The sequence below is a fragment of the Nannobrachium achirus genome, assembly GCF_963921795.1.
Source record: "Nannobrachium achirus genome assembly, chromosome: 6".
Lineage (NCBI taxonomy): Eukaryota > Metazoa > Chordata > Actinopteri > Myctophiformes > Myctophidae > Nannobrachium > Nannobrachium achirus.
Window position 1 is genome coordinate 23,245,520 of NC_137815.1, and position 27,991 is coordinate 23,273,510.

General features: G+C 45.8%; 4 protein-coding genes across 4 annotated transcripts; 3 read left to right on the forward strand and 1 right to left on the reverse strand.

Moving 5' to 3' along the window:
• The first annotated feature begins 229 nt into the window (after positions 1 to 229).
• blcap (bladder cancer associated protein) lies at positions 230 to 4,315 on the forward strand. The gene is made up of 4 exons (XM_080728975.1): positions 230 to 312; positions 2,705 to 3,175; positions 3,780 to 3,911; positions 4,059 to 4,315. Exons 2-3 carry the CDS (start codon positions 3,032 to 3,034, stop codon positions 3,897 to 3,899), a joined length of 264 nt encoding a protein of 87 aa, XP_080585101.1. The 5' UTR covers positions 230 to 312; positions 2,705 to 3,031; the 3' UTR covers positions 3,900 to 3,911; positions 4,059 to 4,315.
• A 4,128-nt stretch (positions 4,316 to 8,443) lies between these two features.
• Positions 8,444 to 13,699, forward strand: LOC308286917 (nucleoporin NUP188-like; the record flags this gene model as incomplete). The annotated part of the gene is made up of 1 exon (XM_080728039.1): positions 8,444 to 13,699. One exon carries the CDS (start codon positions 8,444 to 8,446, stop codon positions 13,697 to 13,699), a length of 5,256 nt encoding a protein of 1,751 aa, XP_080584165.1.
• A 3,705-nt stretch (positions 13,700 to 17,404) lies between these two features.
• Positions 17,405 to 18,595, reverse strand: LOC308286918 (adiponectin receptor protein 1-like; the record flags this gene model as incomplete). Its single annotated transcript, XM_080728040.1, has 1 exon — positions 17,405 to 18,595. One exon carries the CDS (start codon positions 18,593 to 18,595, stop codon positions 17,405 to 17,407), a length of 1,191 nt encoding a protein of 396 aa, XP_080584166.1.
• A 2,797-nt stretch (positions 18,596 to 21,392) lies between these two features.
• LOC308287726 (complement C1q-like protein 2) lies at positions 21,393 to 26,435 on the forward strand. Its single transcript, XM_080728973.1, has 5 exons — positions 21,393 to 21,533; positions 23,003 to 23,216; positions 23,680 to 23,730; positions 24,474 to 24,611; positions 25,225 to 26,435. Exons 2-5 carry the CDS (start codon positions 23,018 to 23,020, stop codon positions 25,509 to 25,511), a joined length of 675 nt encoding a protein of 224 aa, XP_080585099.1. The 5' UTR covers positions 21,393 to 21,533; positions 23,003 to 23,017; the 3' UTR covers positions 25,512 to 26,435.
• Positions 26,436 to 27,991: the final 1,556 nt, after the last annotated feature.

Consider the following 27,991-nt stretch of genomic DNA (forward strand, 5'->3'; position numbering starts at 1 on the left):
GAAACCCCCCCAAATTAATAAGTAGGCTATATTAAAATACAAAATAAAAAATAAAAGTTAATCAATATTCATTTCAAATAGCAAATAGCCTATATATAGGTTTTTAATGTATGTATAAAAGTGCTCATGTGGCCCTGGCCATAATAGTCACTTTTGTGCATGCTTTCATAGACCTGTTTTCTTATTTGTCTCACACAAGCTGGCAACGCTGCTTGTTTCTCGCAGAACGTGGCAACCCTGCCCATGTACGCAGTGCTCCTTCAGAACAGCAATGGAGTCCCACTGACAATGAGACGGAAATATGTTCGTCAGGTTTGTTTACCTTTCAATTACCGCCTTAATCCCGCGACTATCGTTTCAACCAAGCGTCTCGTGACGTCTTTTTTTACCGAACGGGCTTTAATGTTTTTTTCATAAACCTCGTCGCTGTTTAAATTCTAGTTTATTTATTGTAGGAGCTAAAAAAAATGCTGCTGCTAACCAGGTTAGCCAGCCTGCTAGCATTAGCCTGCTGCTAGCATTCATGTGTTGTTTCCCTAAATTCGAATTTAATTCAAAGTAAAACACATTTGAGTTAACGAATGCAGCGGTTCTCAAACATGGACCCCCCCCCCAAATTAACATGAATTAGTCTGTGGACCCCCATATGTTGAGGCCATGCCATGGGGTTGGGACCCCCCACACACAAGATAATGTATTGTTAAAATGTTCCACTTTTTTCCCCCCAAGGCTTTCTTTTCTTTAAAGTAGCAGATCTACAAGCTAACAACGCGTTGCCAGAGTGTAGATCTGCTACTTTCAAACAGCCGCATGCATGTATATAGGCCGCCTACATGGTTATGGAGTGAATAAGTGATGCAATAATAACTCATTTTAGCTAAGCTGGGGACACCCTGAAACCCTCTCTGGTACCCCTGGGGGGTCCCCGGACCACACTGTGAGAACGAGTGTGTAGTTCTAGACCAAGTACAGAGCCAAAGGTCAAGTATACTTGATTATGAGGGTTTGAGTAGTTAAATGTCTGACATACAAAATATTAATTAGACAAATAAGCATACTAAAAACACATCATACACTACTAGCCGCAAATTGCAACACTAGATTTTATTTTAATCGGATGAATCTAGGGTTGCAATACCTCCCATAGGCAGCCAATGCATCAAAACATTTTTTTGCTATCTGATTGTATTAAACGACTTCAAACTCACCAATATTGTGGCTGTATGGAAAGCTTGGAATTTACTCTTGCTATCTGCAAAGTGTTTGTTTCTGAAAAATCCACCGTAGAAATGTTAGGAGCTACTTTCTATCAAGAAATTGGCTTCAGGTGATTATTTTTTCAAAGTGCTGGAGATTGGAAGCGCTTGTGGGAAGTCACTCAGCGGTCCTGCGATCACCTGGTTCTAAATGTCACATAATACAGGAGGCAGCGGGACGCTGCATAATAGAAGACGAGCGCTTCTGAAGTTCAACACTTAGAAAATAAACCATGTCTGCTCGTATTTCTTGACAGAAAAGAAATCATAACAATTCTACGGTGGATTTTTCAGAAACAAACACTTTGCAGATAGCAAGAGTAAATTCCAAGCTTTCCATACAGCCACAATATTGGTGAGTTTGAAGTCGTTTAATACAATCAGAAAGCAAAAAACTGTTTTGATGCATTGGCTGCCTATGGGAGGTATTGCAACCCTAGATTCATCCGATTAAAATAAAATCTAGTGTTGCAATTTGCGGCTAATACACTACCATGATGGTGCTGTCAAACAAGTCTATGAAGCTATCCATGAAATCTATCAAAAGGTTTAATGTGCAATACAATATGTAGTGGTGGGGTCTTCATCTCTCTCAGCTAAGGAGCCCCTAGCCTGAAAAAATATGTGAGCTGGCCGTGTTTTTTCAATAACGTTTACATTTATTTTTAATGTTTTTTTTATTGTATTTAATGTTTTCCATTTTCTCAAAGAGTTATAAAAAGCGAGGCTAATATTGGGAGGGTAGTATGAGTCACCAGAAAAAAAGAATGGGTGTTTTTAATGAATCTTATCATGGTTAAAGTGGAGTTTGAATTTACAATGGGTGTGTATGGGGAGGGGCCCTGGATGAGGAGGGCATGGTAAGATTTACATCAAATATCTAAATATTGAACTTAAAATCTGTCCAGGTTGTTCATAAAAGCCTGATTAGACGATAAAATGATCAAAAGTTTTTTTGAAAGTGAAATATCCCTTTAATGACCTGCCCAGAACATGGAGTCTAGCATTCATGAGCCATCATCAGAGGCACACATTGAAAACATTATTATTAAATAGCAGATGTACAAGCAAGGCGTGAGCATGTAGATCTGCTATTTTCACAATAGAAACGTGTTATACAAAATTCCTCAACTCTTAGTGCTCGTCAGGGTGCGGGGTCCCCAGTTAAAATATGATTACTGCCTGAAAAGGTTGAGAACCACTGGCATACACTACCTGTCTTTGGGCATTGCTGTTATATAGTCCTGGAAATTGGGTTAAATATTCTGGAAAAGCTTTGGAAATGAATTGGTGAAAATGTGTGGGAACCCTGGGGGAGGGCTTCACATCCGCTTTAGCGCTTCTCATGCAAATTGTGGGAGACAACAGTCTGGCCACGCGAGACTAGGTCTGATCTGACTGTCTCTGATATGTCTGTCTGTCTGTCTGATGTTTCTGTCTGCCTTCAGGTCTGACCTGACAAGAGTAACGCTGAACAGCTTCCATTCAACACAGACCCGACTCCCTACCGCCTCCTAGTGGAGTAACACAACGCCTACAAGACCTGACTCCTTAGCGCCTCCTAGTGGAGTAAAGCAACGCCTACAAGACCTGGCTCCACAGTGCCTCCTGCTGGTTGGGAAGCCAAATAGACAACCACACACTATGTGTACACAAACTACACACCTGCTTTCAAAGTAAAAGTCACACGCTTGCCAGCCCCGAACTACAAACCCCACACATCCGGACTACAAACCCCGACACATCTCTGGACTAGAAACCCACCAACAGAGAGGATGTACTGCCTCCAGTGGTTGCTGCCGGTACTGCTGATCCCCAAGCCTCTGAACCCGGCCTTGTGGTTCAATCACTCCATGTTCATGGGCTTCTACCTGCTGAGCTTCCTGCTGGAGAGGAAACCCTGCACTATATGTGCTCTGGTGAGGTCACACACATTTAATCTGAATAAAAATACAATCTCTTGTTATAATATTATCGTCTCTGTCGGGTGGAAAGCTCAATCATATTATGTCCAAAGCTGAACCATAATATGTGCACTGGTATATCTATAGGTCACTAAATCTGTCCGGGGCATAACTCATAGGGCGATAGAACAAACGCTCGTTATAATTTGGGGTGTGTGTCTGGTTGAGGGGAACCTACGGTTGCCGAGAACTGACAAGGCATGTTGGCTGAGTGGCATGAACTGGGGTCTGAGGCGGAAACTGAGATTCTTGGCATCTTGAAGGCGGCCTAACTCAAAGGATCCTAAACTGGTCGGGCCGTGAACCCCCAAAATAATCATTTGTGAAAACACATTTTGGTGGCAGGCAGCATAGTTGTAGTATTAAATCTTTACCCATGTTTGAGCGGAATTTGGGGGGGAACATCTAATCTGTGATTTCAAATCAAAGAAAAAGCTCCAGCATACTGTGTGGAACCTGCAAAAATGATGCTCTTTATTAATAAAGAGCATATTATTCTTATCATTATATTATTAGTATTATTTATTATCCCTCTTCTTCTTCTTCCTCTATTTTCTAGGTTTTCCTGGCGGCTCTTTTCCTGTTGTGCTACAGCTGCTGGGGAAACTGCTTCCTGTATCACTGTCCAGATGCCAGTCTGCCCGCCGTCGCACCTCACCCAGCTGTGGTTGGCACCTAGAGACACAGACAGGTACACTACTATACCACCTCACCCAGCTGTGGTTGGCATGCATTGGAGACACAGACGGGTACACTACTATACCACCTCATATTTATTGTGGAAACCATTGAAAATTCATTGGAACCCTGACGAAATGTCCTGATCTTCCACAAACAGGTCTGCTTGGAGGAGGAGAGGAGAGAGCGGATGGGGAGAGAGGGGGACAGAGACATGGACTGTGTGCGTGAGGGGAGAGAGAGCCACCGTGCTGTGAGAGGGGGGAGTGAGCTTGGAGGAGGAGGAGGAGGAGGAGGAGACACTGCCAGCGCTGGAGGAGAACTGTAGAAGACATCCTTGTAACCATGATGCGAACCGGAGAGAACACTGCCAGGGTGATGTAGAGGAGGGGAGAGGAGAGAGGATGGGTTTAGCAGACTGTCCTTTGGGGGGGGGGGGATTCATTAGGCCAGGGGTCTTCAACAGCCGGTCCGGGACCCCTCGGAGGGGGGACACTCTTAAAGTGATAGGGACTTTATTTTTATTTTTTTAGATAAACCACTTGAACCCTCGCATCCCTATTCTGGGGAGAAGTTGGAAATGGCAGATCTGCGTTCTGCAAGCTTGCAACGCGTTGCAGGCGTCTTACGCGTTGTGAGCTTTTAGATCTGCTAATTTCAACGAAGAGGTTTGGTGTACGTACGGGGGGAAAAGAGCAGACCCAAGTACCGAGCCAAAGGGCAAGTTGTTGAGGGTTTAAGAGTGGTTAAATGTCTGAAAACACACATTTAACATGAATCCAATATATATTGGAGGGGGGGGGGGGTCCCTGCTTCTTCACTCTCTGCCAAGGGGTCCTTGGGATGATAAATGTTGAAGACCCCAAGGGGTCCCACCCTCAATGCCTGATTTGAGTGCAGGTGTCACGCTCCAAAAAAAGAAAAGAAAAAAAGTCTGCAAAATGCAAATTGTGTAGATCTGCTATCTGCAATGCACCGTGAACTTGTAGATCATAATTTGAGCCCCACCTCAGCCTGTTGAAGTTTTTTTTTCCTTTTCTTTTTTTTCTTTAAATGTAATCCAGGCAACCAATCATAATGATGATGTTTCAGTGTTTGCTATTGGCTCATGACCACAGCTTGTGTTGGAGCTCCTCCTAGAGGCCTGTTGACACAACACAACACATCACCACACACACACACAGAACCTGGCTCTCCTGTTGCCATCGGCGATGCCGCAATCCCAACATCACGGGCGTTTCCATGACTACTCTTCATCGTCTCCTCCTCTCCCTCCTCCTCCTCGTTGTCTTGGAAACCATCAACCATGCAAACTGATGGGTGGTTGTTGTTGTTGTTTTGTTTATTTCCTGTGCATGAGGGGGGCGGGGTTTAAGTTAGTTTTTTAGTTTTTCTTTTTTTTTTCCTGTTTCTTTGTTTTGTTGATTTTAATTCACATGAAAAATGCTGAAAGTTTCCAAAGGGTTAGAAGTAAGTGTGTGTGTGTGTGCGTGTGCGTGTGCGTGCGCGTGTGCGTGCGTGCGTGCGGTATAATACTTGTGAGGGCAAAAGCTGCATCTCAAGTCCTTAAATTAGATCCTATTTCCTACACTTCTTTCCCTATTTCCTTGTATGTTAGTCCTGCCCACTGACACTATAACGCCCCTACAAGCGAGTTGGCCATCACCTGTGATGTGATGTCATCAGAAATGGGACGGCTCCTCTTCTCTATTTCCTCAATGGGAGGGGATGGGAGGCAAGGAAATAGGAACTAGGGAATAGGATTTGATTTAAGGACTTGAGACGCAGCTTTAATGTCCCCACGAGTTGAGGAAAATAATCCTGGGCCTCAAAAGTAAAATGGACGTTTTATCTTTAAAACGGTATTCGTAAAATCGGAAAGGTCCGGTTCAACTACAAAATGCTGCACGTCGGAAAGTCTGAACTTTCCGACGAAAAGTTCGGTGGTCGGAGACAGTATGGACAGCCCTTGATGACTTTTGATGCCCTCACAAGTATATTAGTAATACAAACTGTGTGTGCGCGACGGTTAGTGTTTGTGGTTTGAGTGTGGTTTTTGATTAATATCATGGTTTTGGAACATTAAAAAAAGTATTTCTTGTCATCGGCGAAGGACAAAGTATACTCCAACTCCAGTGCTTTGAGTCATACAGTGTAAAGCAGATATAAACTCCTGGCTCGAGATATTACCGCAGCTTGCAAGTGGAAGTTTGCTCTTTCGAAATGTCGTGCTTGACTTAGACCAGTGTTTCTCAAACATTTTCATGTCAAGGACCACTCAAATCGATATGTATTCCCCCACCCCCATCTGAAAAGGTATTGTGCCAGCCAGGTACCCCTCCCAGATGTGAAGATTTATGTACAAAAATTCAGAAATAGCAGATGTGCACATGAGTGCGCTTTGACCATCTGCCATTTTGGAATATTGAACCCCTCCGTGTCCACGGACCCCACTTTGTGAACCGATCATGCCTTTAAGTACTGGAGTGCTCTCTGTTTTGAAATAAAATAAAATATCGGAAGTATTGAAAAAGTATGAATGGTCACACTGGTGGCGGAGAATCTGCTGAGTTTAATTTGTAAATAATTAAGCAATCCTGGAGGTCAGAGGTCAAAATCATTGGTTTCAAACAACTGCCCTGCTGTGCGTGTCTGAGTGTGTGTGTCTGTGTGTGCGTGTGTGTGTTTGTGTGTGCGCGCGTTGATCTTGGTCTAGTAGTGCTACATGCCTGCTTTTGGTTTTAATTTAAATAAAGTTTTTTCCTCTAAATGTGTTGACGTGTGTCCGGTGGAATCTTTTCTAGTTTATAAGTGTACAAATCACTGCTGTTGTGGATGGGAATATGACCAGGATCAGTGTGCCTGGATCTACTCTGCTGCTGGTAGGTTATGATCATAGACCAGGGGCCTTCAACAGGGGGTCATCAGAGTTACTACAGGGGGTCCTCCAAATATTTGTGTGATAGAAACTTTTTTTTTTCTCCTTTCTTATATGCATGCACTTGAACCATAGTGACCATATCCTGAGAACTTTGGCCAAAAATAGCAGATCTACAAGCTCACAACACCGTTGTAAGCGCTTGTAGATCGGCTATTTCCGGCAAAGAGGTTTGGGGTAGAGAGGAAAAAGGGCAGACTAAGTACAGAGTGAAAGGTCAAGTTTATTAAGTATTGACGGTTCAAGTGGTTAAATATTTGAAAACACAAATTGACATGAATCCAATATATACTGCCTATAAAACATGTTTTCCAATGTCCCATGGGGTCATAACTACACAACCACTTGGTGGTTACAGCTTGTAACCATCGGGCATTCGTGGAACGAGCAGTTTTGGGTAGCACCTTCCCCCTAGGTTTTGTCAGAATCCCCTGCAATATCTTTCTGCTCTCATTCAAATGTTTTTCCACCAATTCATGTGTTGCATTTGTAGTCCTACACCAGCCATGTTGAGGACCAAAACAAGTGTTCTGATTGGCATAGAACATTAGTTCTATGCCAATCAGACAAATTGAAAAACCTGTGTTGGACCTCAACATGGCCGTTTAGGACTACAAATGCAACCCATGAATGTCCAATTGCATCTGATTCAAGGTAAAAACCTGTTCACAAATAAAGTTTATAATCTAGAATAAAGTTTCCTCAGGACTACAGTGTGTTGCCCTGTTGGGCAACCACACTAACTAGAAAAGTGCAATTGTGGGAAATTGCGAAAAAAAGAAAAAAAAAACATTGACATTTTTGCATGTGGGCATACATCATATAGAGTAACATTTAGCCAATGAGGAATCAGCAAAAACTGCTTTTAGCACTACGAGAATGCTGATTCCTCATTGGCTAAGGCCAGGGTTACTCCGTAAACTTGGACAGAGAACAATAGTGTGTTGCCCTTGGGGCAACCACTCTAATAAAGTGTAAAAATGGCCAATATGTGTTGCTTTTTCTTTTCCTTATTACTGTGGGGATTGCAATCATTCTAAGCAACTCAAAACAAGGGTGAATACCAACATTTTACCCCACCAGTTTTGGAACCGGACAAAGTCCTTCCTTCTTTTGATATCCCTGATTCTGGCCTTAAGGTAAACATTCAGCGTACATCAGTGAAAATAGCAGATCTTCAATCTACAATTCCTTTTTTTCCCAGGCAAGCAGGCAGACAGACAGACAGACAGACAGACAGACAGACGGGGTAGTACATCATTTGACTGAACACAAATCAGCACAGTTTTTGTTTGAAAAATGGTATCAATGCATCGTGCATATCTCCTTGTATGGGCCGCTCTGTTCCATGCTCATAGATACACACAGAGCCAGACTTAGGAGCTGTAAGAATGTAACACAAATGGTATAATGGAAGTCAACAGAACTCTGATCGCTTTGATAATTCTGAGTCATTACATTATAGATAAGCCTATGTCATAAAAGACTGATGTCATAGATAAGTGACGTCACCCCCCAGCCGCCATTAAGATGGTTATGGGCTGCGAGTGTGATGGATATAACAAATAAGAAGGTGACGTGTGGATATTTCACATCAGGAAGGCACGATGGGGGACTCCGAGGTGTGTATCAGGAGCAGTGCAGAGCTATGGACCATCTTGCTGGGACAGTCTGCTTTGAGACAGCCTCCTCACATCCAGACAGAACTGGAGAGACACCGGGAGAGACTCTGCCAGGGATTGAGCTACTACGAAGCAGCCGGCAGCACTTCGTCTGATGGGAAGCTTCAGACCAGCAGCTCATTGGCTGGGGAGCTTCAGTCCAGCACGGACCAACCGCTGAATGTCTTTGCTCGGAGGGTCAGCACAGCGCTGGGCCTGGAGCAGCAGCAGGGCGTCAACATGTTACAGTGTTACTTACAGGACGACTACAGAGGAAGCCGTGGCTCGTTGCAGACGCTCCTTCGGGACGAGGTGCAGAGCCGAGTCCTTCTGCTGAACGTGTGCGACTATTACCGCCGGGAGCGTCTCAGCCTGCTCAGGTGCGTTCTGCTCCTGCTGACTTATTTCCGGGACGAGCGTCATCCCTACAGGACAGAGTTCACACACTGTGTTGACAGACTGGTGGAGCAGGACCTGGCCGCCAGCTGCCGCTCTCAGCTGGAGAGGCTGCTCAGAGCGGAGGCTCCGACGTGGGAAACCCACGGAGACTTCATGACGGAGAGGCAGGCGTCTCGCTGGCTCCTCCAGTGTCTGAGGGAACAGTCTCTGCTCCTGGAGATTCTCTTCTTGTATCACGCACACTTTGGGATGAGTCCCTCGGAGCTGCTGAGCCTCACAAAGCTGTTCCAGGAAGTGGGCTTCGGCCTGCGGCAGACCAACAGACACCTAATGGACGAAAGCATGGATTCTCTGCTCGACCGCATCGGTTACCTCAGCTCCCTGATCCTCGTCGTGGGACTCGACGTGGACTTTCTCCACAAGTGTGTCCTGGAGGGCAAAACGGAGAAGCATCAGTTCTCCAACGCCCCTGACACCATGGAGGAGATGGACCGGCTGCTGTCCACCATGGGTGATGTTCCTCACCATGGTCCTGTGCTGCTGGCCTGGCTCCTGCTCAGACACACGCTGCAGCCGGACGAGTCCGGCCCTCTCGTCAGGGCGATGGGCGACGCCTCGCTGCGGCTGGGGGTGTTCCGGTATCTGAGTGTCATGCTGCAGAGCCTCAGTGTCTCCGGGGAAATCTGTACAGCGAACGCAGCAAAGATGTGCATCTACGGCCTCCTTGCATTTGTCATCAGCTCTTTTGAAGATGAGGCTCTAGGTGACCGACAGGACTTGGTCGATGCCACTTGTCAGGTCCTGTCCGCTCCCGACCTGTCGGAGCTCTTCTGGGAAACGAGGACCCGTGCGGGACTGGGAACCATTCTGGATGGCGCCGTCAGGATGTTTCCTCACACACTAGGACCTCTGCTACAGCTCCTGACTGCTCTTCTGGCAAACGAGTCGACTGCAAAAAGGGTGTACGCTTTTCTAGACAAGATGTCCTCCTATACTGAGGTTTACAAACACAAGCCCAATGATGTGGTCTCCAGAGAGGATGAGACACTGTGGAGGAGACGGACAGCCAAGCTCCTCTACCCGTTTGACCAGGGACAGACCAACCTGCTCATGCCTCAGGGAGTCTCTGGCCAGGTGGAGGTGCGACAGGGGGACCATGCCTTTGTGGTACGCTGGGACTTCTCCTACAGCTCCTGGACTCTCTTCACATGTGAGTTTGAGACGCTGCTGAGAGCGACGTCATCTGCAGACGAGATGTTTCACTGTGAACGTGTGAAGCCCATCCTGGACCTGGTGCAGAAGATGGTAATAAATACAGACCGGACTGTGGCCAACAGGCTGTTGCCTCTCACTTCACGCATCTCTGTGTTGCTGCAGAGGTTGACGTCATTTGTCAACCCTCCACTGGATGTGATCGCATCTTGTGTGAACTGTCTTGCTGCGTTGGCCTCCAGAATGTCGGGGAGAATTTGGTCCAGTTTGGAACACACAGGATTCCTTCCGTTTGCCTCCGGCGACGTGACCGACATGGACCGCTGCGTGAGTGCAGAAGGCATGAAGGCTGGTAACTATGGAAACCTGCTGGTTTTGGAGAAGTCCCGGGGAGAGTACCCCGTAACGATCGCCTTCCTGCGCCTCGTCACTACCGTAGTGAAGAGTGAGCAAGGAAGAACTCTGCACCGCACCCTGATCCCCTGCGTACTGCTGGCATTGAAGAACATGCTGCCCGTCTACCATAGGTGGCGCTACAGCGACTACAGTGTCAGAGAGACGATCGGCTGTCTGATCTTGGAGCTGATCCACGCTGTTCTCAACCTGACTCCGGAGCTTCCTCTGGAGGATCAAGTTGGCACAGCCACCCTGCAGTCTGTGTGCGTCCACATTCTGGCCAACACTGATGCCGGGCTGGCAGTCGTCCGCATCATGGCGGCGGGAGCAGACGCCATCCAGATGAGCCTGGCTGCACAGTTCGGCTGTGGCCAATCGGAGGGCCCGGCTCGGACACTGATCCAAATGGTTAAGTTGGCGTTCTCCGTCACAGATGGCGTGATGCGCCTGAAGCCGCCACACTCTGACGTGATGACGATGTCTCCGCTGGAGAGGGCGCTGACCCAGCACAGGGGGCACCACCGTGACAATCTGATTGCCGTCCTGGCCGGGTACGTCCACCACAGACACGAGCCGTTGCTTCCCCGTCTGGCCGTCCGGCTGCTGAAGAGGCTGGCTGCGGCCACGCCCACGTCGCTCTGGGCCTGTCTGGGTGGCGATGCGGCAGCCGTGCGAGACGCCTTCCTGATGCGATTGCGGAGCCGGACGGAAGACGCCAGGTTGAAGGTGGAGATCCTGGAGTTCCTCTCCGTCGCCGTGGAGACGCAGCCGGGCCTCATGGAGCTCTTCCTTCATCTGGAGGTCAAGGACGGAAGCCGGGGCTCAACGCTCCGGAAGGAGTTCCTCTTAGGAGAGAACAGCTGTCTGCACGTTGTGTTGGACCTCATGGACTCCAAGTCCCTGTGTCCAGCTCCGCTCCACAGGGCAGCCCTGGCTTTCCTTCTCGCCCTCTGGCGAGATCGCAGCGACAGCGCCATCTCTGTCCTACGCGCGAAAGAGAAGTTTTGGGAAAATCTGTCGACGCCTCTCTTCGCGACTCTCGCTTCCACGGATACCCCGGAGCCTTGCGTTCTGGAGATCTGCGCCCTCGTTATGAAAATCATTGGCCTGGAAGTTCATTATGTCGCCGGCGGGTCCTTGGAGCGGTCGCTGAATGATGTGCTGCACAGGTTCTCCAGCGGGCGGCGCTATGAGCACTGGTCCCAGTGCGTCAAGTCACTGGTGCTGGGTGCGGTGGAGACGGAAGAGGAGGTCCTCCTCTCCTTCATCTCAGCCTGGGCCTTCCTGCTGAGGGTGGCCGCGTCCCAGCCAGACCCCATGCACCTGACGGACCACCCCACCAGACTGAAGCTCCTCACGGACGTCCTGGACGGAACCAGAGCAGCGCTGACGGCTCCCGTGTCGCTTCCTCGTCTGCGCCTGGGCTCCGCGATGGCCTCTCTGCTGCTCGCCCTCCTGGAGCCCTGGAGGAGCGTGGTGGCCGCCGCCCCACCGGACACCCTGTTATCCCCGTTGTCCATCGTCGCCGAGAGCTTCGTTCAGAGTGAGCATCCGTTGATGGACTGGACGAAGGCCAAGGTCTTCTCTGCCCTTGTGTCCGTGCTGCAGATACAGGGGCGCCGCAGCGGACAGATATCCCAGCTTCCCCGGCTGCTGCTGCGCGTCTGTGAGACAGCAAAGTACGAGGCGCTCGCACTGACGGACAGAACTCGATGTCTGCAGAACAGCAAGAGCAACGTGGGGACGCAGGCTCCTCCTCATGGCCCTCAGAAGGTGTGTGTTCTGGCGCTGCTTCTGGCCAAGGAGCTGTGTGCCGTTGACGAGGATGGAGAATGGCTGCCAGTGATGAGGAAGCAGCAGCTGCTTCCCTCTCTCCTTTGCGCTCTGGAACTCAGTCTGCTTTCCAAGCAGAATGTTGAGTTCGCCAAGGCCGCATTGCAGCTGCTGGTGACGCTGGCCTGCTCCCAGCAGGGGGCAGCTGCCGTAGCCGGGGCCGCAGTTTCTCAGAGTATCTGCCTTCCACTTCTCAGTGTGTACGAAGTCTCTTCAGACGGAGGTTTCTCTCGCACCACCACCACCCCCTGCTGGACGAGAGTGTACCAGCTGTGCATGTCCCTCATGGAGAAGCTGCTGAGGACACTGCGCTACAGCTTCTTAGATCAAGCTCTGGACTTTGCGGGCGTTCATCAGGAAGGCATGCTGCACTGTCTGAACACGGTGCGAACGCTACACAGCCTGGACGGTCTGGATGAGGCTGATCACACTCTGGCTTTTCTGCTGCAGCTCTGCAGCTTCCGTAAGGAGTGGCAGTTCCATCTCCCCAGGCTCCTCTCAGACGTGCAAGTGAGCCTGTGTTCCCTATGTCAGACGTGTGCGCACGTCCTTCAGAGCGAGGCGGCTCTCCGTCGCTTCCTCCGGGTTAGAAACGGTGAGGCGTTACCACCGGGTCCTCTGCGCCCACCCCAGACCCCCTCCAAGGCAAAGGGTCTCAGACTTTTTAATATCAAGGACCACCCTTTTGGTATGCTTTTGACGACGGACTCGGAGAATTACAGACCGGTGAGGGACCCTTTAAATCTTAACCATTTATTTGGGGACCCCATCAGAAGCCCCCTTAAGGAGGCAGCAGAGAGACGGGAGGTGGAGCAGAGGCTCCTAAAGATCCTCAGTAAAACCCTGTGGGCTCTGAACCACTTCAGTCCGGACTGCAGCCTGCTCCTGCCGGACCGTCCTCTGGACCCGGCCCCGTTCCGGATGCTGTTTGTCCCCACGTTCAGCACGTCGCCCCTGAACCCGGACGCGTGTCCGTCCTTCGGAACCCTGGTGTCCACGGCCAACGTGGCCCTCGCTCTGCTGGGAGACATGGAGGAAAAAGCAGAGCTTGAAGCCTCGTCAGAGGAGACGCGAGCAGCGCTGAGGTCTCTGCTGATGTTCACCATGGAGCAGTGTGTCTCTCTCCTGATCTCCCAGGCTGTCGGCTGTCTGAAGGACCCTGGTGGCCCCCTCCTCCCCAGGGACAAGCAGAGGCTCAAGCAAGAGCTGAGCGCTGAGATGACGACTCTCGTCTCCGGCTTCAACCGTCACTTCTGTAGGGTGGCGTCGCGCCCGTCGTCTCCAGCGGGTGGCGCCGTCCCTTCCTCTCAGACCGTCGTCCAGCTCATCCAGACCTTCATCACACTTCTTGTGCACCGATAGACGGACACTGCTCCACAGTGACGTGCAGAGAACGTTTGCAGAGGCTCACATTTCTAAAAGGGCATTTTTGGCAAGAAATGACAATGTCCTTTTACTTGCACCTTGTGGACTAGTTTAGTGGCCTTGAGGAACTGAATTCCTTTTTACCATTTATATTACAATAATATAAATGGTATGGTCTGAACTATTAATCAACCAAATGTCTGTCTGTCCGTCTGGAACTAATCCTCTACGTTTGGTGAGGTTTAAACTTGAGGATTGGTCAACTTCACATGACTTCCAACTATGATGTTTCTGCCATCCACACTATAAATATACGGGTAAGGCGTAAACAGGTAAGGCTGTCTGCCAAGTGTGAAGTGAAAACCTGTGTGCAAGCTTGAGGATTGGTCAAGCCTCCCATGACATTTTGGTTATCCAGAGTAGACTATAAATAGGAAATCACACTGGTAAGGACTAGTAATAAACTAGACCAGGTCAACCTGGTTGTGCCAGACCCCCTGTCTGTCATCATCATTTATGACATCATGCCTTTTGTAGGCATGTCATCATCATGTCATCATCATATATACCCTTTATATAGAAAACCCGGACAGACATTTGCTTATGTAGGCCTACCCATTTCATGGGTCTGGCAATAATAATAATAAACTTTTAATTGATCGAATGTCTCTCTCTGGAACTAATCCTCTACGTTTGATGAGGTTTAGGCTTGAGGATTGGTCAAGCTTCACTTGACATTTCGGCCATCCAGACTATAAAGGAGATTTTGTGGATTAATCGGCTGTGATCTATTGACCAGCTTTGCAAGCTGGTAAAACAAAACAAAAAAAGAAAAAAAAAGAAATGACAAAAGTCATTATATATCAGGTTGCACTTGAGGTTTCCTTCGGAAAGTGACGCAAATGACCAAATATTACCACAGGAGAAACGATTTACCAAATATGGCCATTTGCGCCATTTGTCCTGTGGCCCCATAGCCAATTGGCTATGGGGCCACAGCACAAATGGCACACGTACATGAAATGACGAGAATTATGACTATAGGTGCCGATTTATAGATCAGTTCTGGTGACCTGATAATGAGCTGATCTACATGCACACAATACGCTTTTAGACCAACTTATTACGTTCTTATTACATTTACAGGGACATGCAGAGAATACAGGGCTTACATTTCTAAAAGGGCATTTTGGGCACAAAACCTAAAATAAAATAATCTGATCTATTGACATTTTTACAGATAAAGCATTCATGGTCTGGAGAGAGAGAGAGAGGACATTTTTACAGATAGTTAAGAGCATTCATGGTCTGAAGAGAGAGGACATTTTTACAGATAGTTAAAAGGGCCTGCATCTCATTATGTTCTTTTTGAGCAGTGCTCCTGGAAGGAGCTAAGCTAAACTAAGCTCCAACATCTGTATTTGTCCGGGTTAGGGTTAGTGTCCCACCAGTTTGGGAAAAACGTGTTAAGAAATTACGCCCAAGGTCCCATTGGCCATACGCGCTGTTTGCAGCTGAACTTGACTGTTAAGTTAAAATGACCAGTGACCACCTACCTGTAACTGCACTGTTAATTTCATAGTACTTGGTTCCAATAAATGAACCCAGTACATTTTAGTGATGCACAATTATGAAATTATGACCCATAACCGATATTTTGCTGAATTGCTGTATAACACAAAACATTTAGTAATGCATATTTATGTTACAGTATGTGACCTATGAAACTAAGTTATTGGTGTTATTCATTAGTCTGTTGCCTAAATTCATTTGCCTCTGCTCTAACAATAAAGCCCCCCTTAGCTCCCAATCACAACTCCCCGGAGCCGCCACAGTGTGCAAACTAAAACAATCATTGGCAGTCAGTTTAGCAGGAGAAGGGGACATGCTCTCTCTCTCTCTCTCTCTAACACAGGCTGTAGCAACTAGCAACAGACATTTAAAACAGAAATATTACCCGCTGAGACAGTTAATTTGTGCTCAATTCAGTTAAATTCACAGGCTTGTTTGTTCAAAGGGCCATTGTTGCATAACATCCCAGCAATGATCGAGTGCTTCACTGTGCTTGTTACTTTGAATGTCAGAGGCAATATACACATACAGTCATGTTGAAAATATATCCTCAGAAGTATTACTTCTCTAATTTAAGATGTACAAGAAAACCTCTCCGACTGTTTATGGACATTAGTTTGTCCAAAGCAACGAGTCTACTAGTCTGCTGCTGCTGCTGTGCAGACAGACAGACAGATTCTGATTCTGTCCACAGATTGGTTGTGATATCGCCCTGACAGCAACAACAATCAACAAAACTCTGCTGACTGTCCTTTCGGGCTATATAGACCTGTGCATTGTGCGGCCTGTGATGACTCATTGTGTTTCACAGTTTTGTGGGGCCGTTTTTAGCCCAAGGAATGTTTTTCATGCAAAACAAATGCTTGCAAAGGATACAGAATCATGAGAAAACCCTAGTTTGACCCCTCACATGCTACTTAAAGCTGATCTTTTCTTGTTTTATATTTTTATCTTTTCCTGTATGGTGAAGTCAATGGGACAATGAATATACAAATGGCCATAACCTTTTTTCGCGATGTCTCTGGCAGAGAAGGCCTCTCATTCTGTGGATTTTAATGACCAAACTAATAGTTGAAACAGAAATAAAAAGTATGGCATGACATCACAGGTTCAACCCTATTCCTTGAGCTTTTGGGCCTGTGGGTCCCCGACTATTACTGCTATTTCTAGAGACCACTGTTGAGTAAACGTGGCCTCAAACTGGAGATGTTGTGGTTCTCTGTTGCCGGCTCTGAGAAGAAATGTTATAAGACCTGGCGCTTTTTTGACCTCTGTGTTCCAATTGGCTAGGATTTAAACAGCCATAACTCCATGTTCCCAGTATTATAAATGTTTCAAAATTGGTAGGTGGTCTTACGGAACTGCCTGTAATTTCTGAAGCCCTGCCCCACCCCCTCTGCTTTTGCCCCATTCCCACCAGAAAGTGGATGAATGTTGGGTAAACTAGGGGACTGGATAATTATGTTCTGTTTAATGTGTTTGTAATTTTAAAAATCACACCCAATGTGAAGTGAGCGGTGGTCGTACTTGCATAACGTCTTCAATTGGTAATTGGTGATGTAATACAGGCTACACACAAACATTGCTATGGCAAAACGCTGAGGAAAAGTGGCTACAGATAGGTCTAGGATGTAATTGGTCATGTAATATGGCTACACACACATATTGCTATGGCAAAACGCTGAGGAAAACACATTGCTATGGCAAAAGGCTGAGGAAAAGTGGCTACAGACACACGCACAGCCACTCTATGGAGCGGTTTACCACCGCTCAAACCTCGGTTCGAAGTGAAGCGGTGAATTCTTATTCTATGTGTTCTAGAGCTATGAAATCTGTGTTCTAGATCTATACTTTCTATGAACTTTAGTTCTATATTTTCATGAATGAATGATTTTGTCTAGAGGGCCAAATTGTCATGTGAAGCTTGACCAATCCTCAATTCTGCATGCACGGGACAGACATGGGACAGACATGGGACAGACAAAGCCACACCTTGGAAGCGGCTTTCACCGCTTCAAAAATACTTTACGGTGGTGACAGCTTAATATCTTGTAGGCCTACAAAAAATATAATGACAATATCAACTTTGTTATCAACTTTTTGGCTAGCACCAACAAGGTCGACTAGTGGTTACACTATAGTTGGAAAAGCCATACTATAGTTGTCAGTAGTGCTGTTAGCAGGCAGCGTGCACGCTCCCCGCAGGCGATAGTGGAACTCCTGCAGGTTGAGAACTCCGTAGAAATGGAGGCAGGCGGCAGCTATGACCAGAAGGTGGAAGATCTGATGCGAGTGGAACCAGATGTCACATTTACCGCGGAGGAAGCGCTCAGGGATCCTGGCCGCGTACAGCGTGGCACCGCCGATGTAGATGGCGCCCATGACGTAGAACCAGCTCATCTGGCCCAGCGTGACCTGGACCAGGTCCTCCTTCATGATGTAGTGCACCGTGGGGACGATACCGCTCAGCCCCAGACCAATGAACACGATGGCTCTCGTAATCCGGTGACGGGGAGTGGCGAAACGATCGCACTGAGACACGATGATGGCCGCGATGCCCAGGACACAAACAACGACCAGGTAGATCACCTGGGGCCCAGGGGAGCAGTAAAACGAGTAATATAGCAAGGGAACAAAAGAGCCCATGGTCAGCAGGGCGATGCCCGAGTAGTCGAGCTTGGCGAAGGTGCGCGACACTGGCTCAGAGTGGCAGTTGACCGTGTGGAAGATCCAAGAGAAGCTGAGACAGAGCACCACCCCCAGGAAGAAGGTCCCCATCACCAGCTTCTCCTGCACGGGGGCCGTGAAGGAGCTGTTGGGACGCAGCATGGTCAGCATGCCCAGGCACACGAAGAAGATCAGACCCAACAGGTGGGTCCAGATGTTTCCCGTCTCCGTGTGGATCCTGAAGATGCTCCGAAAACAGGCCCGGAACGAGGGCAGGGGCGGCCGATGTCCGTGCAGGAGGTAGTCGTTGTCCTTCAGCCAGTCTGGGAGGAGGTGGAAGGGGAGGACCCTCCAGCGACCTTCCCAAACTCTGTGTACAAAGGCACCTGCTCCTCTGTGTGGGACGCTCTCCACACCATCACCACCTTCTCCTGTGTGAAGAACTTCCTCCATATCACCTCCTCCACTGTGAGGGACCTCCTCCATCTCACCATGGATCTGGTCAGCATGAGTGGTCTCGAGGTCTTCAGCAGCTATCCGACGGTCCTCTTCTGCATCTTCTAGCAGGGGTCCCATCTCCATCAGCTCCACGTCACGTGAGACATCAGGTATAATGCAGTCTCCGTTGCTCCCGGACTCATTTCGATCTGACATGGGAAAGGTGTCTGAACACTTCCTCGTTCAATATTATTGTTGTTATATCTCATATTTCCCAGAGCCTTGTATTCAGAGAGAGTTGCGCCACCTCCGTTCACTTCATGGGGCCAGGTCTTCTACATACAAATCTATTGGCGAATAGTGACAAAACGCAAACCGAAAGTTGCATTACAAGATGCATTGAGTCTATGAGGGAAAAGTGACATTTCGAGTTACACTGCATTGGCAGAACTCTATATGGCAAAGAATCTCACATCATCACTGTGACATCAGTCTGACCCAAATATAGAGCCATGATGAATTCCATATTTGGACATTGATATGACCTCAGAAGGTGAAGTAACGTCTAGCCTGCTTTTTTTTTACTAGCTGTCACAAAACAGTGGCCTTCTCAATCCGTTCCTGATTTTATAGTCAAAAAGTCCGGCCACGCATCGTTGTACTAATGAAACATAACTCCGGCAACGCACCGGACGCCACTGATGTAAACATGGACAGTGGAACGTGCTCTAAAGTGGCTTCATTACAGCAGAGAACCCAATGAAGTGGGAAAGTGTAATAAATGTGGAAGGTTAATTGATGCAAAAGAAGGTTCCACGTCTGGTTTGTCGAAACATTTAAGACAGCGTGGGGCATGCATCTGAAAGAGTGTTATGTACACTGTACAGTGTTTGTGTTGCCCGGTGTCTCAGGTCTATGTTGCTCTAGCAGCAATAAGACTTGGTGGCTGATCTCTTCAGAATAAGAGTATCCCTGACCATGCTTGGGGCACGGTGGCGCAGTCGGTATCGCTGTCGCTTCACAGCTAGAAGGTCTTGGGTTCGATTCCCGCTGGGGATGCTGTGGGCGTTGAGAGTGTGTTCTCTCCTCCCTGTCATCAGTGTCCATACCCTAGGTAGGTGGGGTTGGCAAAAGGGCCTTTCTTTGTGGAGTTTGCATGTTATCCCTGTGTCCCCTAGGGTAGGTGCCCTCACAAAAAACCTGCAGTAATCCTGGTCTCTATACTGCCTCCACCTTGGCCAGCTGGGACGCCTGATAGAGGGGAAAGGAACTGGTTGGAATAATGTGTTTAGTTGAAAATGACACTGTGCTTTCATGTTGGATACGGCATAACACTCACGCAGTGCAGAAATGCTCTGAGCCTTTGATTACTATTAGGCATCGGTCTGTTATAGAGCGGAGCAGTCATTTTCCAGAAATAATTTCAGCGATTGACCAAAGAAGCATTCCACCAAGCCATGTAATAATGTACTTTAAATGAAAGAACAGATACTATTATATTCAGGCTGAGACAAAAAATGCAAGAAGAAAAAGAGGTAGCTGTGAAGAGTGACATTACAATATAGTTTTCACATTGCTGTCCAGAGTGCCTAAGGATAAGCTCATTATGTGCTAACATGGTCACATTTAAAGGACAGCCGATTGCTTTAACATAATGGGAAGTTTGCACAACTGATCGAAAAATTATACTCATAATCTTCATCTTCCCCCTTTTGTGACTTTAAGTCTAACAAACATGCTGTAGAGCAGATGCAGTTTGATGATGAACTACAATGACTGGGGGCATGTATGTCAACACTGGGCCAGGCCTGACCAAGAAGGTCAGAAATGGCCGAGGAGAGAGAGAGATGGAGATGGAGGAGAGAGGAGAGAGAGAAGAGCCGATAGATGATATCTATCTCACTCCAGACGACCCCAAGAGCCCATCTATGTGACTCCAATTGACCAAGACCCCATCTATGTGACTCCAATCGACCAAGACCCTGTCTATGTGACTCCAATCGACCAAGACCCCGTCTATGTGACTCCAATCGACCAAGACCCCGTCTATGTGACTCCAATCGACCAAGACCCCGTCTATGTGACTCCAATCGACCAAGACCCCGTCTATGTGACTCCAATCGACCAAGACCCCATCTATGTGCCCTCAGGCGAACTTGGCCCTGGGACACAGCAGGATGCTGCACAGAACAACACAACACAAGAGCAGCTCGGAGGTAAAATTAAAACAAATGACGTACAAAAAACGTTAACTAACATAATATGCATGGATGTTACACAAGGACATGTCTGGAGAAGTGGGAAAACACGAATTCTTGAAAAAAAAAGAAAAAGAAAAGTGACTCTGAATGATACTCTATGCTGATTAAAACGTGTCACTTATTTTAAAGGTATTCATTTTTAATAACACTCTTTAAAACCTTAAGTGAGTGATGATGATGATGATGATGAGTCTTAATGTTGAATGTTTTTCAGGCTGTGAAGATCCAAATCAGAATTTGCATCAGTGGTTTTTACCAGGCTAGAACATATGATGGCCTATCTATCATTTAACAGAAGTTGTTGTAGACAAGGTGATGTACTGTATGTGCTGTCACTTTAAAAGCCTAATTTATCTTTGTCGCACAATGGTGTCACAAACCATAAATAGCCTAGATCTACACCTTGTTCTTGTTTTCCTGTATTGTTTTCCCCTGTCTTGTTTATTTTTTTGTTTTATGTCCTGTGGACTATATAGGCTATAGTTGGAAATTAGCTTTGCTTTACATCGATATCTTGTGTATATATGTTCTTGTGCAACATGTCAATTTCTCTGTGTTCATGAACTGGCACTGTCCTGTCTAAATAAACTAATAAAGTATAAAGTACACCACTGTCTGTTTTGGCAGAGATGTGACCACTTGTGCAATGGGTTCACGAGGGGATTCTCTCACCCTCTGTGTGTGTTTGTGTTTGTGTGTGTGTGTGTGTGTGTGTGTGTGTGTGTGTGTGTGTGTGTGTGTGTACACAGATAGTATATGGTGCGTGCCTCTCTGTCTCTCTGTCTCTCTCTCTCTTCACAGAGCCTGTGGGAGTTTGGGCGTTCGGTGGAACATTTTCTAACTTTGACTGCGCCTTTGGTTTCTCCTCTTCTTTTCTCTTTCTACAGGACCAGGTGAGAATAGTGTTTTTCTCTTTGTGTAAATTAAGGTTTAAGGCAACACAGACTATCGATCCACTATTGCTCATTTTCTATTTTTGGTAGTTGTTACAAACTTGGCGGCAAATGTTAAACACAATATGGCCAATCTATGATTAAACAGAAGTTCTTGCAGACAAGGCGATGTATGTGCTGTCAATTTAAAAGCCTAATTTATACTTTGTCGCGCAATGGTGTCGCACACCATAAATAGCCTAGATCTACAGGCTCACAACACGTCAAGTCGCACCATCTGTACATCTGTGTAGCTACTGAGAACGTCATCATGGATAGGACGATGATGTTCCCAAGTGACAACCTTCCTGCCTGGCTCTCGAAACAATCATGATGTTTATGCAATTTTACAATTTACAATTTGGGCATTCAGACACTCTTAATCCAGAGTGTCCAGATTTAAATAAATAAGGACAGCACATGGTAATAATTAATGGCGCTCGCTTGTCCCTGATCAGTTCAATTCAGAGCAACAAACAGCAAACACTTTTTAGTTTGGTCGGCAGCCTGCAAGGGCCCTGAGCAGTCTGTGAGGGCCCCTAGCAGCCTGCAAGGGCCTCTGGCAGTCTGATGGGCCTGAAAGCAATTCCATGGAATCCAATACCATAGAAGCTTTTATATTGCCGTATTTGTATTAGCCTGCATTAAAGCATCACTGTATATGGGTACACAATAATTCTGTGCCAAAGACGTGTTAACACGTTTCCGGCTCTAGATGGAGTTCTTGGCTATTCTAGGCGATCCTTACCATACTGGAAACTTTGTGGGAGGCAATCAAATTTGGCGTATTCGGAGGGCCTGGACGTTGGCCAAAATGAACTTGTGGGATGTCTTGTTATAGGTTTTTAGAGGACTGAGTCCATTCCAACCATTAGTTCTGAGAAAAACTTAATAAAATAAATTATACAAATAAAATAAATACTCATGGCCTCAAAATCCTCCACACCTCCTTTTCAGGGAACCTAACCGTCAAATTGTTGTGGCCGTAATTGTCACTGATTCTTGGGGTTCTTAGAAAGTCAAATAAAGAAATCTCTGTTTCCCTCTGAACAATAATGCCTGGGATACGAACCTGGGTGTCCCGTGTGAAAGTCTAACATCTTAAAGGAATATCCATTTGGATGAGGGGAGATGCTAGACTTTATGAGGCCATCAAGCGGAGCCAGTGAGTCTCTGACTACACTCACTCTGCTACACTCACACACCTTTTGACCTCCTCTCGTGGGGAAACCCGATCCGGGTCACGGCACCAATATAACGCCAGGGATTCGTACCCGGGTCTCCCGCGCACATCTTAACCATCAGACCAAAGAGACATCCCTATGGACCGGGGGAGATACTAGTCTTTATGAGGTTATCAAGTGGAGGCCGTGCTACACTAGGTTTTGAACATTGAATAAATACAAGGTGTTATGCTTGTTGTCTTACAGAGTCTGGGCGTCAACATGAAGGTAGCTTTGCTTCTTTTCCTGTTCTGTGTGGTTGAGGCTGATGACATCCGCTGGGAGGTCACGGCCATGTTCAAACAGATGAATAGCAGCCTGGATTCCAGACTGTCTGCGAGTGAAAGCAAAATAGAAGAGCTCCAAACCAGATTGAGTGAGAGTGAGAAGCTAGTGGTGGAACTGCAGCAACAGAAAGCAGGTATCTATCTATCTATCTATCTATCTATCTATCTATCTATCTATCTAGGGTGGTCCTCTTGTAAACATTATCTTCTGGTCACAAGAAGGTTGCATACAGGCTGCATACAAGAAGGTTGTTTCAGTCACCTCTCTCATATTATCATAAAACTGGGGTTACACTACTAGACCCTAAAGTTTTATATCTAATCTTCACTCTGTGATTCGCTATGGGAGTGATGTAAATAAACTCCCGTCTTGTCCATCGAAGTCCATAGCCAACCGAAGGGGCCTCACCCCATCCAGAGATATATTTGTAGGACTGTGAGGGCGCTGACAAGTCTGGTCATAGAGTCTCAGCAAAAGCCATTACTGCTATCTATCACAATGGATGCAGGCAGGAGTGTTGAAAAATGACTTAATATTTAATGTTAATCACCTGTGTGAGTATTTATGAATGATTTCATATGTTGTATTGATTTCAGCCCTCCATGCTCAGCTGTCCACCGTACAGACCCAAGTAGAGGAACTGAGGAGTAAGTACAATAATACCTATGTTGACTTAACACAGACACATTATGCATTGTGATCTGTAGTGAGAAGTGGCAGGCAGAGGAACATCTAGAGAGGTGGAGTGAAGGCTATCCACTGCCGCAGCAAGACAGAATACAAGTGTATGAATGAATGAGAGGAACCCAACTGGAACAGACTGAGGTTACATGCATGGAGTAGAGGTAAAGAAGACAGAATACATGTGTATGAATGAGAGGAACCCATGCCAATTGGAACAGTGAGGTTACATGCATGGAGTAGAGGTAAAGAAGACAGAATACATGTGTGTGAATGAGAGGAACCCAAGTGGAACAATAATGAGGTTACAGGGAGGTAAAGAAGGTGGAGGATTTGAAGAACTTATAGGGTCAACATTCCAGAGTAATGGAGAGAGGTGCAGGTTGGAACGGGTGGAGAAAAGTGTCAGAGATGATGTGTGATAATAATAACAAGAAATTACAAATTCCTTTTATACCAGCTCAGCTGTACTTGGGAAATTCTGGGAAATAGCGAGTGTGGCTGCCATTTTTGCATTTTCCCATTCAAGTCAATGGGGCTACTGCCAAAGAAGAATCTTTACAGAACCGTAAAGGTCCAATGGTGACTTTTGGTACGATGAAGTATATACTGTATAAGGCTTGAGTGTTTATCATAATTTATTCTTTTGTATTATTAATAACTATAATTAAGTATATTAATTAGTTGTTTCATGTTCCTGTGTTGACAGACAAACCACAGGTGGCCTTCTCTGTTGGTTTGGGTGTTGAAACAGCTGGTAAAAGAATTGGACCATTTAGTTCTGAGACCACTCTGGTCTATAAGAAAATCTTCACCAACATTGGCAACGCATACAATCCATCTACAGGTAGGTGGTGATTTTATCATTATCTTTATATAATTGGTTCTCACTAATGCTCATTATAATATTATATCTTATCTTCATATAACTCGTCCTCAGTAATGAACAGTAGTTCATTAGTTTAGTAGTACACTACTGAAAATAGTAGATCTACAAGCTTTTGTGAACTTGTAGATCTGCTATTGTCACTACTAGTTCTTAAAGGACCGGGTCACCTCTGGGACAACCAGATCTTATTTTATTGTTGTTTGGGACACGATCAACACAATCCTAAGTACTTGTTTGTGTTCAATCTGTGTTTTTAGATATTTTAGGATTTCAGCATGCTTGTAGCATGCTACAACTGGTCATATGATGCATTGCATTTTGCATCATATGACCAGTTGTAGCATGCTGAAATACTAAAATATCTAAAAACATGAACACAGATTGAACACAAAAAAGTACTTAGGATTGTGTTGATCGTGTCCCAAACAACAATAAAATAAGATCTGGTTGTCCCAGAGGTGACCTGGTTATTTATATTTTAAAATTTGGACTTTTTTAAGATGTTTAAATTATTTGAACGTTACACTCCCAAAATAATCATATTTGAACTGGGGACCCCCCTCCCCCATAGGCATCTTCACAGCTCCCGTTAGAGGAGTGTACCAGTTCAGGTTCACAGCATCTCTCTGGGGAGAAACAGCAGCGTCTGTGGATATCCGGATGTATAAAAATGGTCAGCAACTCATGTGGAGCGTTGGATGGAATAATCATGGAAACTGGGAACCCATTTCTAATGGGATGATCGTAGAGCTGGAGGAGAGAGACACAGTTTACATGATGTTACCTTTTGGCCGCAGGCTCCATGATAACGTAGACAACCACAACATATGGAGTGGTGTTCTGATCTATTCTATGTAACACTGTTACTGGTAGTCTACCATTACTTTAAATAGAGCAGGGGTCTTCAACGTTTTCAGGCCAAGGACCCCTTAGTTGAGATACAGATGAAGCAGGGACCCCCACAACCTTTTCGTAGATTCCATATAGTTTCATCGTTTGACAGCACAATCAGTGTATTTTGGATTCATGTCAATTTGGGTTTTCACATATTTAACCATTTGGACCGTCAATACTTAGTAGTAAACTAGTAGTAAACTTGACCTATCACTCTGTACTTAGTTTGCTCTTTTTTCCCCTCTACACCAAACCTCTTTGCCGAAAATAGCCGATCTACAAGTTCCAGCGAGGCGTTGTGAGCTTGTAGATCTGTCATTTTTGGCTTAAGTTCTCAAAATATGGACGTTAGGGTTCAAGTGGTTAATATAAAAAAGGAGAAAAAAGTTTTATCACACACACACATTTGAAGGACCCCCTGTAGTAACTCTGAGGACCCCCTAGGGGTCCGTCCTGGAACCCCTGTTGAAGACCCCTGTTATAGAGTGTATTCTATGCAACAAAGTTACTGGTACCATTACTTTATAGAGTGTAATTTGTACCATTAATTCATATTGTAGTAGTGTTGTTGCTGGTATGATTTCTCATGAAGGGATTTTTTACCTCCAGATTGTGATCAGTAAAAATAAAAATAAAATGAATGAACAAATTCTAACGAAGACGACCACAGAGCAATGTCTGCAAAATAGTAATTGTTGTTTCATAATACATGCATTTTGTTTGATTCTTCTCATTTAATCTAGAAATTGTTTTGGGGAAGATTGTTTTGTCTCCCTGGTTACTAATACTTACTGTATAAACAATATTTGATCAAAGATTATTTACTAAAAATATTGTGTTGCATGTAAACAATATTTCATCACCTCATTAAACTTATGGCCTGAGTAATCTTTTTTAAGGTTATGATTTGTTATGTGTTATAGTGTAATAGGGCAATATGTGTAATAGTGCCATAGAACATCTTATGGTTTATATACAGTATTACAGTTACATCACTTATTCAAGGGATATATTGAATCTTGAGCATCAAGTCAACATTCGTGTCATATCCTGTGTCTATAGACCGTTTTCCTGCAGGGCTCTGTCTGGCAGCAGCCATTGCTGCAGTGTCATTACAGTCACTCTGCTGGAGGAGTTACTGCACGTTACTCCTTTACATTCGTTTTACTAACACTAACTTTACAAAGATGTACAGAAAATTGGGAAGAACCTGTGTAGTTTATGGCTGCTTCAACAGTAGCAGAAAAATGTGTTCCCACAAAGAACAGCACGGTAGGTTTTGGAAACGTTTGGTTAGGTACTCATAGCCTAGTAAACTGACTCCTCAGTCAAGGTGAATAAGATAGACTATCTGTGTTTTACACAAGCTTTCTAACCCTTCTTTCCATCTGTCTATTGAACAACATATCTTGAAAACCACTGTCTGTCTGTCTGTCTGTCTTGTCATGGAATTTGCTGCACCTTCATGTTCTGCAGAGGAGTGATTGTGATGACCCTGTGACCTTTCCTCTAGTGTCAACTTTAGGCCAAAATGTCAATTTTGTCGACACTTAAGTATTTTAAAAGCATGTACGCAATGTTAATGATTTTTTACTTCCATGTGAGGCAATTCACGTTTGTTTAATGTTGTAAAAAAAACACTTTCAGACATTAAGGTGTCGTGAGAGGTCGGGTAAGGCTTAGGGCTATTGTGTAGTTATAGTAAAAGAGATATAAGGCGATTGGCAGGGAGCCCCCTAGGGAAAAATTATATAAGACAACTGGGCAGGGAGTGAGTGACATAATTCAATGTTGAAAAAGAGTGGTATTCCCCTTTAAGCCTCACTTATACACCTAATAATGTGCAATAGCCCTATATGAAGAAGTATTGACTTCAAACCTATGAAAGTAATGGTGTTATTGATCCCCCTGTGTCTGGTTAGTCTTTTCCCAATTCAATAAACTTAAATGGTTGAAAATTAGCTTAATTAGCTGAAATGTATTAAAGGAGTAGTTTTTTTTATAATTTTTATCCCACGATTTTGCAACCCATTTTCACCCGGTGCCAATTAATCCTGGGCTCTGCTCTCCCTCTTCCGCGCCTGGGGAGACAACGGACTGACCTCATGCTTCCTAGTTGTTTCTTTTCACCTGACAGGGGTAATTCCCCGGGATGGACGTAGCGCGTGGAAGGAACACGTTATTCCAACCAGTTCCTTTCCCCTCCATCAAGCGCCCCAGCTGGCCAGGGGGAGGCATTATTGAGACCAGGATTACTGCATGTTTTTGTGAGGGTATCAACCCCAGGAGACACGGGGAGAACATGCAAACTCCACACAGAAAGGCCCTATCGCCGACCCCATCTAGCCCAAAATGACTTTTTTCTATTGATTACTCATGCCATATTTTGTATTTGTCGAATTCCTAACACAAAAATTTACCCACATTGATTCCGGATGGGGACC